This window comes from Nomascus leucogenys, chromosome 3 (assembly GCF_006542625.1).
Source record: "Nomascus leucogenys isolate Asia chromosome 3, Asia_NLE_v1, whole genome shotgun sequence".
NCBI classification, from domain to species: Eukaryota; Metazoa; Chordata; class Mammalia; order Primates; family Hylobatidae; genus Nomascus; species Nomascus leucogenys.
In genome coordinates this window covers 40,235,410-40,250,095 of record NC_044383.1, presented here as the reverse complement: position 1 = coordinate 40,250,095, position 14,686 = coordinate 40,235,410, and the positions used below count along the sequence as shown (strand labels likewise).

General features: G+C 43.3%; 1 protein-coding gene across 2 annotated transcripts in view; it reads right to left on the bottom strand.

Moving 5' to 3' along the window:
- The window catches only part of MYOF (myoferlin), a 174,608-nt gene that overhangs the window by 38,462 nt on the left and 121,460 nt on the right, over positions 1-14,686 (bottom strand). For both annotated transcript variants that reach the window (XM_030809247.1, XM_030809248.1), the window contains exons 29-37: positions 14,212-14,357; positions 11,050-11,223; positions 10,001-10,109; positions 8,198-8,275; positions 6,047-6,228; positions 5,795-5,953; positions 5,579-5,677; positions 4,157-4,318; positions 1,966-2,131 (exon numbers count right to left, since the gene is read on the bottom strand). In XM_030809247.1, coding sequence (XP_030665107.1) covers positions 1,966-2,131; positions 4,157-4,318; positions 5,579-5,677; positions 5,795-5,953; positions 6,047-6,228; positions 8,198-8,275; positions 10,001-10,109; positions 11,050-11,223; positions 14,212-14,357 — 1,275 coding nt within the window. The remainder of the gene's footprint in view (positions 1-1,965; positions 2,132-4,156; positions 4,319-5,578; positions 5,678-5,794; positions 5,954-6,046; positions 6,229-8,197; positions 8,276-10,000; positions 10,110-11,049; positions 11,224-14,211; positions 14,358-14,686) is intronic.

The window sequence follows — 14,686 nt, the reverse complement described above, 5'->3', positions numbered from 1 at the left end:
GCAAGTCACTTGCTTCAGGTGAAACAATTAGTTGTAAGCTGGGGAGTATGGTTTGGCTGACTCCAAAGCTTGTGTTTTAACCACCACACCAGAGCCTGGAGGAACCATCGGGGGATACTGGGGAGGCGGGGAGACTGACATTTCCTGAGCATCTGTGATATATCAATTACTGTGGGAGGTAGTTTGAGATCCATGTGGCACCCCTAGACTTATAAGCAGTCTCTACACTTCCAAGATAAGCTCCCCTGCAGATCCTGACAACTGCAACGGTACAGAACAAGACAACCAGAGGGCAGGGACACAGGAACCCAACTGAACACAAGTTCTTTCCTAGAGGATCAGTTCTCCACTTCACCCTCCTCATGGAAACAAAGCCCAAGGGACAGCAGGAGAAAGTTATTCTGTGTGCTCCCAACATGAGGCCATCCAAGTGCCCTCCTCAACTCTTAACCTATCACTGGTTTTATGAAAGGACCAGATTTTCCTTTTCTGGGGCTCTCTGAAGCCTTGACCACACTCTACATCGATTACATAGAATCACTAGCCAGGGCAGTCTGCCTTGGACCCAGCCCACCCCTGAGCAATAGACACAAACAGGTCCACGTAAGTGATTCTGGGGCCAGAGAAAGCGTGTAGCATTTGTACCCTCCAGATGATTTCATGTATTTGGACCAAAAAACCTTCTCTCATGAAAACAGTAAGAAAAAAAAGCCAGGAAAGTGGTTTCTCTCCATTTAGTAATCTCAAATGCAACAGTTCCTGCAATTACAACAATCCTTCTTGTTATCAAAAATGCTATTTTAGGCACCGTCAATTCAGCATAAAATGTTTTACATGGGACATTTCTTGACAAGCACATGTAGAGTTTTGCTTAAATGTGACTGTGGATTTGTTTCCTCTTCTCTGAATCAGGGATCCAGGATGCTTAGTCAGACCTACACAACAGACGAATTTCAGAGGCTCTGTAAAATCCATACCAACCCTTATGAAAGTTTTAATAGAACTAGTTAGTGACACAGCTGCTTAAATAGAAGACATCTGCTTCAGTCTTGAAGCCACCAAGGATCAGCTGAATGAGGCTGTTCCAGCCCTCCTACGGTGTCTAATTTATGAGGCCAGGGGCCCTGGGATCTCTTGCACTGATGCAATGTAGCCCCCAGCCCCTAATACAGTCCCTAGCACATGGTAAGCTAAAAGCAAGTAACTATTGAATGGGTAATTGCAAAATGCTGTATCACTAGCTATTATTTATTATGGAAATCTAAAGTAAGTATTATGCCCTGCTCTATCATTTACATATTAATTATATGTGATAATGAGGTAGGCCAACAGATGGAAAGCAATCTGAAATAAAATCTCCTCCTCTCTCAATGTTCATGGGGTCAGGGAGCTTCCTGTTTTCCCCATCAAGATATTTATCACACTGGACTGCAACTGCACACTTCCTCGTTTGCCTTCCCTGCTGCACTCTTGCTCTGTATGAGGGGAACATGGCTTTCTTGGTCCCCACTGTCCCCAGATATCTAGAACAGCGCATGGCAGTCAATGAGTGCTTCCTAACCATTCAGTGAAAGGTGGAGCAAATGACTTCATCCCCATCACTGATGTGGGAACAGCTCGCCCTGCTTTGCTAGCTGCTTGTTGAAAGGTGAATAGGGAACATTCATGAGCACTTAACACTTCCTCAAAAGAAGTCTTAAATTCACCCAGGAGCAGGACGCTTCAGAGAGGAATCCCTCGAGCATGCCACCCACCCCTAAAACAAGGCCGAGATTCCAGCCCAGCTCTGCCACTTACGAATGATAGAACCTTAGGAAAGTGACATAACCCACCGCAACTCACGCAGTTTGCTCATCCATAAAATGTAGACAATGAATCCAGGACTTACCTTGAGTAGGTTTGTAAAGAGTAAATCAGAGCCATGCATGAAAAGCCCCCAGACTTATGCACAGCCTTGCACGTTACCTTTGAGCTGTGGGGCGATATCCTCTTTCCCTGCATAAGGGTCACAGCGAAAGCGGTCCAGGCGCTCGATGGTGCACTGGCCGACGACAGGCTTCCGCCCAAACTGCCTGTGGTCGATGACCTTGATCACCAGTGGGGGCATGTACAATTCCTCCTTGGGCAAGAACTGGGGGTCACAAAGGTAGGTTTCATTTCTCAAGACCAGACAAGGGCAGCTTTGAGAAAAACTCCCCTGACGGACCAGTCCAGATTCTTTCTGCCACACAGCCCAGAGGACTCACAATAGTTCAGTTACTCACATGCTAGGCAAGGAGCTCAGTGCTTAAGAACGTGAGCTGTCAGCCAGACTGCCTGGGTCAAATCCTGGCGCTGCCACCATGAACTACCTGGCTAACCCTTCTGTGCCCCCATTATTTCATGAGTAATAGTAAAATTGTTGAATTACTCTATGTGAAGAGTACTTAAACTAGTACCTGACCCATGCTGTGTCCTGTAAGTGTGGAATCACTGACCCATGCTCTTTACTCTCTGTCACTGCCCTGCACTCTTCCCTGTGCCCTGCTTCCTGGGAGGGGACATGTGCAAGGCTAACAAGCCCAGGGCTTTGCTTATCTACTAGCCAAGTTCTAAGCAGACTTTAGAAATGGTCAAGACAAAACTGAACTTCTAACGGAAGTAACTGTGGCTGAGAGTCTTTTCGCCCTGGAAATTCAGTTAAAAATGGATTGCTACTTTCTCCTCGACTCCCCCTGGCTCCCTCTCATGGAATTTGCTGGCTTTGGTGACAATGCCTGATTGGGGAATCATGAGCTGACCTAGGGGCCCATTTGGTATGTGGTTCAGGTGAATTTCTATCTCTGGCTTGACACAGGAATAGAAGCCGGGGCCACCTGAGTGGTTTTTCTCATCTCTGCTGACCAAGGCTAGATTCTAGACTAGAACTTGGAAGGTGAGGGAGGTGTGGGGAGTAGACAAGGATAGGTGGAGTGGCCCAGGGACAACCACTTTGGGACCCTGGCTGGGAGCATCCCGGCGGCTCGCCGTCTGTCACATGATAGGGAGGGGAGCATGGGCTTTGGGGTTGGAAGGATCTATGTGCAAACTCTGGCCACTCACTTGCTAGCGACATCCCCTTGTGTAAATCTGTTACCTCTTGCTTTTCTCCAAGGTGGGCTTAAGAGAGGTGAAAATGTTCACCCCGCAGGATTAAAGACGAGGTGTACCGAGTAAGAATGCACCAAGCCCTGCGCTGCAGCTGTCACTAGTTAGGACTAGTTGGTCACTGCGGTATGGAAGGTGTGGCCTAACACTATGACACTGGATAAATAATTTCCCCTCTTTAGGCCTCAGTTTCCTCCTCTGTAATGTAAAGTAAGAGGTTGAAGCACATGACCCTAGAGTTCAAGAGCACTGTATTGGAGACATCAAGGTCAGGAAAATGGGGTGGGGAAAGGAAGGTTCTAGGTCTTCCAACACTTCAAGGTAAGGAACTGTCTTTATTTCACCTATTGATATAATAGAGTAAAAAAGAAAGATTTTTTTTTTTGCAAAAGTTAAGAAATTAACTGCTTTAAAAATGGAAAGACTGGGTGACCTCTCCTCACCCCAGGTATTATGGGGTCTGTGATGGAGGGCCGTGAACTGGATCCGATGCTCTCATATCTTTAACAACCAGAGGGTAGCCTTGATGGACCAAAGAAGGTGCCATCCCAGGGGCACCTGGAGGTGGGGCACAGTTACGGGCTGCCAAGGCCATGGCCCCATCACCCCATATACCTTCCCCCACAGCCGCCCCTTCCCCAGACAGCCAGTCCTTATCCGGAGGGTTCTGGTCCATGCACAGCTGTGGGGGGTATATCTGGTCCATGCATGACTGGGGGCTAATATTCTACCCTCATGGGGTTGACCAAGAGCCTGTAATAGATAGCTGAATAGATGGAAAGTTTACTGGAGAAATAAGTAAGTATTGCTCACAGATATTTCTGTGCCACTGGAGTTGTTTTGAAGCTTTAAGAAATCATCACTACATTGTGAGAATTTAAGGGGAAAAAGTCATTGACAAGCTGAATATAAGACAGGGTTTTTCTATTTGTCAGATTTTGGAAATGAACTCTGTGTTTGCGTGTGTGTGTGAGGCATATAGTTTCATATTTCACCGCACATGGGTGATCACAGAGAATCGATACTGTACCACTTTCATGAAGAGAACAGAACTTGGAAAGTTGGGTGTCTTCTTAAGGTTTTTGATCACCACCGATTCCACCCTTTCTCCTCCACACTCCACAACAAGACTGGGGGATGTGATAGAAGCCATCTGGAAGTTTTTCATATTTCTTAAGCCCCAAGCTAGAATCTATGAAAACAATTTAAAGAGAGGGGAAGGTAACTCAGCACTTTAAAAATAATATTCAGAAGGAAAAATTCTGTCTTAATTACTGGCAGTCTTTAAGATTAATTTGAACATTATCCTAGTAAGCTTGTAGGTGGTTAGAAAGGTGGTTAGAACATTATCCTAGTAAGCTTGTAGGTGCAAAGAAAGTGGTTTTGCCCCTTTCTTTCTCCTGCCTGAGCCCCTAAAAAAGCAATGCAGTTAAGAGTGTAGAAATCAAATCCTGTCTGTGCCATCTAATAGCTGTGTCAATGCTGACAAGGTAACTCACCTCCCTATGTCTCATCTACAAACAAGACTGATCGTATTATCTGCCATAGGGTTATATTGATGATCACCTGTAAACTTTTTTTTTTTTCTTTTTTGAGACAGAGTCTCACTCTGTCACCCAGGCTGGGGTACAGTGGCACGAACTAGGCTCACTGCAACCTCCACCCTCTGAGTTCAAGCGATTTTCATGTCTCAGCTTCCCAAGTAGCTGGGATTACAGGCATGTGCCACCACGCCTAGCTAATTTTTGTATTTTTAGTAAAGGCAGGGTTCCACCATGTTGGCCAGGCTGGCCTCGAACTCCTGACTTCAAGTGATCCACCTGCCTTGGCCTCCCAAAGTGCTGGAATTACAGGCGTGAGCCACTGCATCCAGCCCACTTGTAAACTTCACACAGTGTCTGACATGCAAGCATTTCGAAGTGATAGCCCCAGCCTTTGAGAACTCTTAGCAGGACAGCCAGAGAAGGGAAATCTTGGGGTGTTAACAGCTGCTTGACTGGACGGGGAAAGTCTTGAGAGCGGGCCAGACACTGTCTATCAAGCCACCTGGTTGGGGTCATCAGCTTGTATCTGACATGTCAACATTGCTCACTGCTCCCATCCAACTTCCATCTCTGCCTCCTTGCCATGCCCCCATCTCTCAGCATATACATTCATTCTCTTCTGGTCCATCTTCCCTCTCCCAGTTCTCCAGTTGACCTGAAAAACTCAGAAACCTGCTGGCTCCCAGTAAATGAGGAGTTTAGATGCCCCCAGGAATGTTAGAATTGACCTGTCCTTCTTGCTTCAACAAGCCTTACTACTCCCATGAATATCTCCAGTTGTTGGACAAGCTGTAAAGGAAGTTGGAGATAGCAAGATACGCAGCAGGATTCTATTTTCTATACGAAAGATTCCTGTCCTGCAGTCACATCCGTTTGATTTGATGAGTAACACGTGGGGAGCAGCATACCTCAATGGCAGTGAGCTGGACCACAGGCCTGATCCCCTGAGGGACCATGTATAGATTTGGCGCCCTTTGAGGGGGAAGAATGGGAAGGTTGGAGCCATCCTGTGAAACAAACATGGGTATGTCAATGCCTCGCTTTAGTTCAAGCAAACAGTGCCTAGAATTAACACGCATTTTAAGCAGCTGACAGAATACATGAGGAAGAACACAGCAATGTACCTTGCCCCTCAGGATCAGCTCTGCAGTTACAAGAACATCCCCGCAGGCTTTGTCTCCATTCATTACTGGTTGCCAGAGAAGTTTGGGTGTGATGTCCATTTCTGAGTTCAGTTTCACCAGAGGAGAGAAAATGCTTCGTCCTAAAAATTCATCTTTGCCCTAGAGAAACAAAATGATCCTTAAATTCCCCAACAATCATCCCTTCAAATCTCCATCATCCCCAAGTTATCTTAGAAATTCTAAATGACCTACCACTTGGTCATTGTCAAAAAGTTCCATGATAACTTTGGGTGGATTCTGTAGAACTGTTTGGGGTTCCCCATAGATTTCAACTTCATCGAATATAATTGTTTGGTCCCACGTGGGATTCAGGGTTGAATGGATGATCTCAGTGGTTTTGCTCCGATGGAGGAAACAGACATGAGCATATGGATCTAAAACAGAAAAAGAGAATAACAATGGGGCCATGGCTAAAATCTAACTCCCCAGAACCACTCAGTGCAACCATACTCTTTTCCTCTGGATATAATGACAGTGGGCTCTCACCACCTGCATGGAGATAGGGTTTCTAGGGAGCAGGGAGTTCCCCATGGAAGGTTCTGGCACTGCAGCAGAGGCACCTGAAGCGAGACCCTGATGTGCACTGAGAGGTCGCTCTTTGGAGTATGTCCCCACCAAGGTTAATGGGGCCCACAGTTTTTCTCTGCAAGAGCACTGCACTCATGGTTGAGTGAGGCTCTGCAGTCAGATACACCTCGGGTCAACACCCACCCTTCACCCCTGCTGCATAACTTTGAGGGAAAAAATAATCTTCCTAAATGTTGATCCTCTCCTCCATGCAATGAAAGTAATATCTGCTTCACAGTGTTGAGAGGATGAAATGATATAAGGAATGTTAGCTACTTGGGACAGAGCCCTGTCCTATAGGAAGTATCTGATAAATGCTAGTTTTTATTATAGTTGTTTCTAATGTTGATGGTAATCCATTCATTCAGCAAATATTTATTGATTTCCAGGTCTCAAGAGTATAACAGCAGCCGGAAAAGCTCAGATGCTCATAGAGTTTACAATCTGTGACAGCAGAAAACTTTGTCTCACTATACTTAAGAATGGGGAGAAAGCAATATTATGTATGGAGAAATAATCCATGTTCTCCTCCATGCTAAATAATTTCATCAAACCTTTTTGCAGTTGCCTAGGGGCTGACTTAGCTGAAAAATAACACAATATCTAGCCTGAAACTCTTGTATAAGTCAAAAGTGCTTGGTTTTTAGCAGTGGAGCCATCATATGAACCCTTTGCTTTTGCCCTGATGATAATTCTTCTATCTCAAACTGCAAGGAATGCTCTTAGAATTTTATGAAGCTTTAGTCAAGAATTTTGGAAAGATTTTTTTTTAACTTTCAGTGATAGAGTGCCCCCTGGTGGAAAATATTTGAAAATGTCTTCAAAGACCCTGCTGCAGATGTATATTGCAGAGATAACCTTGAATCTGGTCAAATTTGTAAGACAAGGAAACCATTCACAAATATTGGTAAATATTAGTGCTTGGAACACGCTTCAAAGTTGATGTAAGCACATGAGAGTGTCAGTCAAATGCTTTAACACACTTTCCGTTTGGAATAAAAAAGTGCAGCTCGCTGCCAGCACTCATTTCTCAGGGCAAATGGGAAATGGGTTAAGAGGTGTTTTCACAGAAGGCCCAGGGAAACTCTGCTGGGCTTTGAGTCCCAATGTGGAATGCTCCCCAGATAGCCTGAACTATCCATGGTTCAGCAGCAAGGACTCAAATCCCCAGACAGGCGTGTTCTCCCCTCCTCCCCCGTCCCTTGCCAATAGCCTTCCTCTCAGAACCAGTCCAAAGCAACAAAAGCAGCTAGGTGTCAGTGCAAGAGAAGACAAAACCTCATGGTTTTATGGTATTAGGAATGTGGGGAGCAGGCAGAGGAGGAGGTTAAAATGAACTCCAAACTGCTCAAAAGCCTGGTGCTGTAGGCAAATGGGCAAACTTGTCATCTTTTTGATACCTTGAAAGAGCCTGCAGAAAAACTTAAGGGATCTTAACTTACCAATCAACCCGAGGGTCCAGGGATGAAAACACAGCCATGTATATAAACAAAGATGAGAAATCACTTTCTCGGTGCTTCTTACTACTTAATCAATTAATATCTATTAGTACCAAAAGTATCCTGCATGTATCACTAGCACCCAGCAATGGTGCATAAAGCATTCAGTGATGATTTATCTAATGACTGAGCAGTTTGCTTCAAGCATGCAAAAATAATCTCAACATGTAAAGGGTTTTTGTTGTTAGAAATGACAAAAAGCATTCACTCGAAACACAGAAGCAAAATAGCATGCTATGTAATCATGTGTAGCATGCAGATTTTTTTTTTCCTTTACCTGAAAAGCTATCCTTGTCTAAAGCCAGGAGGTTTCTGGCTTGATAGACATAGCAGCGCAGATGGTAGATGTAGACTCCTAAAAGAACAGGATGAAGATTACTTACAAGAAACGTAACACTGTAAACTGCTATTTTACTGGAATATTTGGAAAAAATACATGTTTCTAATAAATGGGTCACTTGAATCTATTATAGTTCCCCACAGCAAAGAGCACATAGAATAGTGATGATGTGGCCTCTCAAAGTAGTTCTATTTCCTGTAAAATAAAGCTTAATTTTTAGGCTGGGTGCGGTGGCTCATGTCTGTAATCCCAGCACTTTGGGAGGCTGAGGCAGGCGGACTGTTTGAGGCCAGGAGTTAGGAGACCAGCCTGGGCAACATGGCGAAAACTTGTCTCTACTAAAAATACAAAAATTAGCTGGGCGTGGTGGTGCACGTCTGTAATCCTAGCTACTGAGGAGGCTGAGGCACGAGAATCACTTGAACCCTGGAGACGGAGGTTTCAGTGAGCTGAAATCACGCCACTGCACTCCAGCCTGAGCGACAGAGTGAGACTCAGTCTTAAAAACAAAAATCCTATTTTTAAAAAATACTACAGTAAGCTCAATGCAAAGTGTATCAATCAGGAAAACATTACTTTTGTTGTAAACTAACTGAATCTGGGGTACTGCTTATCAACACAGACCTTTAAAATGAAACTGGGTCTCCAGCAGTTATAGAAATGGGGCTTTCTATACTAGTTCAGCATCAGATCTGGGAAACAGTTATCATCTAGAAGATTCTTTGACATTTCAAAATATTCATACTCCTTTTATTATTATATTCTGTCTATCACACACACATTCGCGCTGTCTCTCTTTCTCTCTCTTTGTGAGACAGCAGAGCATTATGATTCCGTGCACAGATTCTGGGAGCTCTACTGCCTGATCTAAGCAACAAGACTTTGGGCAAGTTATTTAATCTTCCTGTACCTTGGTTCCTTCTTCTGTTTAATGGGGACAATAATAGCACCTACCTTATAGGGTTGTTATGAGGATTAAACAAGTTATAATATGTACAGTTCCTAGCCCATGCTAAGACCTATATAAGCATTTGCTAATGTTACTGTAGAGCAGGTCTGTCTCATTCCAAAAATCCTGAAGATTATTATTGAAACCAACCATTATTTAAATTTTGGTGCCTTTTTTCCTATAGTTAAAATTTCAATTTTGGGGGCTTACTAGACAGAATGAGCACATATGAGATAGACTGTTAAAATCAGTGATCTGACCACCCTTCACCTTATATATGATATGGTTTTCAACTGTATTTTTAAAAACTCCTTTCATCAAGGATGAAAATGAAAGTCATGTTTGCATGAAGAGATTTTAAAAATCATATTCGGTGATTTGAAGAGTTTCCTTAAGATAAAAGTTACAGAAGTGGAATTCACAAAATCATGTTTAAAATTCACTGCTGGCCGGGTGTGGTGGCTCACGCCTATAATCCCAGCACTTTGGTAGGCCAAGGGCAGGTGGATCACCTGAGGTCAGGAGGTTGAGACCAGCCTGGCTAACGTGGAGAAAATGCAAAAATACAAAAAATTAGCTGGGCATGGTGACGTGCGCCTGTACTCCCAGCTACTCAGGAGGCTGAGGCAGGAGAATTGCTTGAACCTGGGAGGGTTGCAGCGAGCCAAGATCGTACCACTGCACTCCAGCCTGGGTGATGGGCCAGACTCAGCCTCAAAAAAATAAAAATAAAATAAAATAAAATAAAATAAAAAAATAAATAAAATAAAATAAAATAAAATAAAACTCACTGTCAAAATTGCAGGAAACAATGGGGGTATTTGCTCCAAACACAGTGGTGGCGCTGTGCTTCTGTTTCTCCGGGCTCTTCTCATCCCCATCTTCTGTAGTGTCTGCCCCCTGAAGTCAATTAACAGAGTCAATTAGCAGAGAAGTCAATAAACACTGCCTAAAAGCAAACCAACCAACCAAGAGGCAAGAATAACAAATGGAATTCTGGCTTCTTAAAGATGTTATCGTGCAAACACCCAATTTTTAAAGATGAATAAGTCCCAGGATAGCAAGTGACTTCCCTGAAGTCGCTTAGCTGGAAAGCAGCCGAGCAGGAAGTGGGAGCCAGCCCTCCTACCTCGAGTCCAGGTTTGCCAAACCCTGCTGCTGAAAGAAAGAGAGAAAAAGGAAAAATGTAGAGGATAAACAGGGAGTAAAAGGATGGGATAAGGAAGAGAAAGAGCAGCAGCAGCAGAATACTGTGGGGTCAGAGTGCAGAAATACAAAAATAGGCTGTTGGGAAATGGCTCCTGACCACCCTATTGTTTTAGATCACCCACTGCCATTCTCCTATTCCTTCCTTCCACCTGCCTGCTTTTCCCCCGCCGACTTCTTTACTGTGCTTCCGTATGTTCTTCTGTATTGCTCTCTAATTTTGTGAGCTAGCCTTCTGATTTCCTCCCCCACACATCTGTATATTTATGAATATACGTATGAATATTTTGTTGAACAGTTGCAGTTTCCAAGATATGATTCAAGGAACTTGTGCCTGGGATGGAATAGATGTTACCTGAAACAAGGGTCCTGGAACAGATACATTTGGAAAACGCTAGGTAAAGCAGGTGTGTAGACAGTAGTATTTCTTAGGACCCTCCTGTGTTAATGGTCTATTCGTTCTACATGAGGTATTGAGCACCCAGGATGTGTGGCTTTCCCTCAACCTGTTAATATTTGCCATCTTATAGTACCAGGGTTACAGGGACCTCTATGGAGTTGGCAGTGCTGTATCCAATGCTCATGTATTTTCTCTACACCAATATGATCTGCGCTCTGGCAACCTAGTACTTACAAGGGCACCTTCAAGTTTAAAGATGGCAGCTGCACCATGTGTTTCTGAAGGAGCCATTTTTCTCCTCCAGCGTCTGCGGCGGAAGGTATCTGAACTACGTTGTTTCCAGTGAAATTTCCAGCCAATTAAAGAAGCATATTCCCAGCCCTCTTGGTCTTCCAATTCTTCCATGGCCTAAAACAGAAGTAAACATGTTAATGATGATGACGATGATGATGATATTCCTTGTATTGATAAAACAGCTCATATGATCAATCAACAGATACACAGTATTCAAAATCTATTCTCTGTCAAGTATTGAGCTAGAGCCAGGAATACAGAAAAGAAAAAAACAGACAGGACCTCTGCCTTGCAGAGCTGATGGGCAGCAGGAGTGCAGAGAGATAACCAGGCAATGACAGCACAGCCATGGGCATACCCTCAGGGGGTGAACCTCATTCAGATTTGGGGGTGGGTGAAGCAAGTGGATTCTTTCTCAAATTGTCTTGTTTTCTCACTTCATTAGTTCATAAAAATGTTGCTACCGGGATATGGTTTGTAAAACATTAGTATCTCCATTTTACATATATAAGAAAAAATTAAATGCCCCCTCCCAGGTTTAAATGTCTTGCCTGAGCTAATAGCTGCCATAACTAATAATTAAGTGATCTGAATATGTTATTTCTGTAATAACTAATAACAAATTCGTGTGGTACTTTTTAGCTTAAAAACTATTAATTTACCAGTGGTATCAGTTTTCAATGTTATATTCTATTCATTCGACAAATATGAGTGCCCACTGTGTGACAGGGATCGTGTTAGGGGCTGAGGACGCAGTGAAGAAGAGATAGGGTCTTTGCTTTCATGCAGCTGACATTTTCATGGCAGAAATTTGATTTAAATATCTTAAAAGTATGACTGGATTTAATAAATGTAAAATAATACGGAATAATATTTAAGATCTGAGAAGTGAGAGCTCCATGTGAGTAATTATTGTTGGGTCTGTTTTTTTCACTTTGCATAAATGTAAAATACAGGTTAAGCATAATCTTGTACCTGACCCTCTAGTAACATAAACAGTAGCAGTGAAAAATTTCACATAGCCAGGAGTAAGGCAGGTTAGGAAACATGATCAAAGTCTCAGCAATATTCGTTAGAGCTGGACCATATCCCGAGCCTTCGTAACGGATGGCTCAGTGTTCTTCCCACTTCAACTTGGTGCCCTCGTGTGGAAGGAGAGCGTTCAAGCACCTTCAGAAACTTCTCACCCCATCAGACTAGGATAATCAAACAATAAAGAGACATTCATTAAACTAAAGAACTTCTACACAGCAAAAGAAACTATTATCAGAGTGAACAGACAACCTACAGAATGGGAGAAAATTTTTGCAATCTCTCTATCTGACAAAGGGCTAATATCCGAATCTACAAGGAGTTTAAGCAAATTTACAAGAAAAAAACAACCGCATTAAAAAGTGGGCAAAGGACATGAACAGATACGTCTCAAAAGAAGACATTTATGTGGCCAACAAACATGAAGAAAAGCTCAACATCACTGATCACTAGAGAAATGCAAATCAAAACCACAATGAGATACCATCTCACACCAGTCAGAACAGAGATTATTAAAAGGTCAAGAAACAACAGATGCTGGTGAGGCTGTGGAGAAATAGGAAAGCTTTTACATTGTTGGTGGGAGTGTAAATTAGTTCCACCATTGTGGAAGACAGTGTGGCGATTCTTCAAAGACCTAGAACGAGAAATGCCATTTGACCCAGCGACCCCATTACTGGGTATATATACCCAGAGGAATATAAATCATTCTATTATAAAGACACATGCATGCATATTTTCATTGCAGCACTCTTCGCAATTGCAAAGACATGGAGTCAACCCAAATGTCCATCAATGATAGACTGGATGAAGAAAATGTGGTACATACACACCATGGAATACTATGCAGCCATAAAAAGGAACGAGATCATGTCCTTTGCAGGGACATGGATGGTGCCGGAAGCCATTATCCTCAGCAAACTAACAGAGCAAAAGAAAACCAAACACCGCATGTTCTCACTTATAGGTGGGAGCTGAACAATGAGAACACATGGACACAGGGAGGGGAACGACACACACTAGGGCCAGGGGGTGGAGGGAGGGAGAGCATCAGGATAAATAGCTAATGCATGCTGGGTTTAATATGTAGGTGACAGGTTGATAGGTGCAGCAAATCACCATGGCACACATTTGCCTGTGTAACAAACCTGCATGTCCTGCGCATGTATCTCGGAAGTAAATTTGAAAAAAAAAAGACTCATTCATTCATTAGCTCATTTATTTGACTAGATTATTTACTGGGAACACATTTCTGAGTTAGCAAGGAGGATACAAAGATGACTGTGGCTCCATCTTTGCTTCCAGAAGCTCACCATCTAATAAAAATAATGTCATAGTACCTACCAGAGTTACCCATTCTGTGGAATAGAGAGAGTTCCTGTTTGGACTTAGCCTGAGTTCCAACACCAGCTTTGTCACTTACTAAACACTTGGCCCAGAGCAAGTCTATTTAAACTCTGTGAGCATTATCTATAAAATGGGCATAAAATCCAAACCTTACAGAATGTAGATGATGCATATTCAGTACCTGGCATTATAGAAAGCCGCTTCTATACATGCTACTTATTATTGAGTGTTATTGTTCTATTTAATTTATTATTATTCCATTTAAAGCTTACAATACCCTAATTAAAAGGCATAGATATTATTCCCATTTTGCAGATGAGAAAGAAAGGGAAGTCAGGGTTTGAATCTTTACACATCTTGTTCCAAGTCCTGAGCTATTACCGCTACTATATTATGCTGCCAAAATAATTTCTGTTTAACGCCTCTGTAGCAGTTGTCAACGTTTAGCCTGCCTGGGAATCACCTGGATGGTTTGCTGAACTGCAGATGGCTGGGCCTGCCCCCAGGATTTCTAAATCAGGAGGTTTGTGGTGGGACATTTCTAACAAATTCTCAGGTGATGATGATATTGCTGGCTGGGGAGGGCTCACTTTGAGAACCCTTGAGTGGAGTATTAGGCTCTGGATTTGCAAATATTTTCTACAGAAATGGCTAGTTAGCTGCGACTTCGTAGTCAGGAAGGCAGAGCTCCCCAGTCCAGCTCCCTTTCCTTGCTTCTCTTACCCTTGCGGTGCTTGAAGCAGTCTGTGTTAAATCTTTCTTGCGTTTTCGGACCAGCCTTCGCCGTCTATGAGTGTGGTACATTTTCTCTGCTGCAACCCAGGATTTGGGCTTATGATCAGGAGGAATCGTGATTCCATATTCCCAGCCTGGAACAGAGTTTGTGAATGGTTACCCAAAAGAGATGCATTTGCCAGATCACCAAATAAACCTCCAGGAAACAGTCGGTCACTCTCTCTGCCCCCAGATGTTCTGTACTATCATGACCGAACGCGTGGCTGTTTTCACTTTGCTGGGTTATTCAGCCAAACTGAATACAGCCTCATTCCCATTCAGCTCCTCAAAATGCTTCCTTGGTGGCCATGTTCTCCCCCAGTTTTATGCTTCCAGTCATTCATGGTAATTGAGTGCACTTAAGAATAAAGCACAGTTCAAGAGGCAGGAAGAAACAACAGGTATGCATGTGGACTGTGCAGTT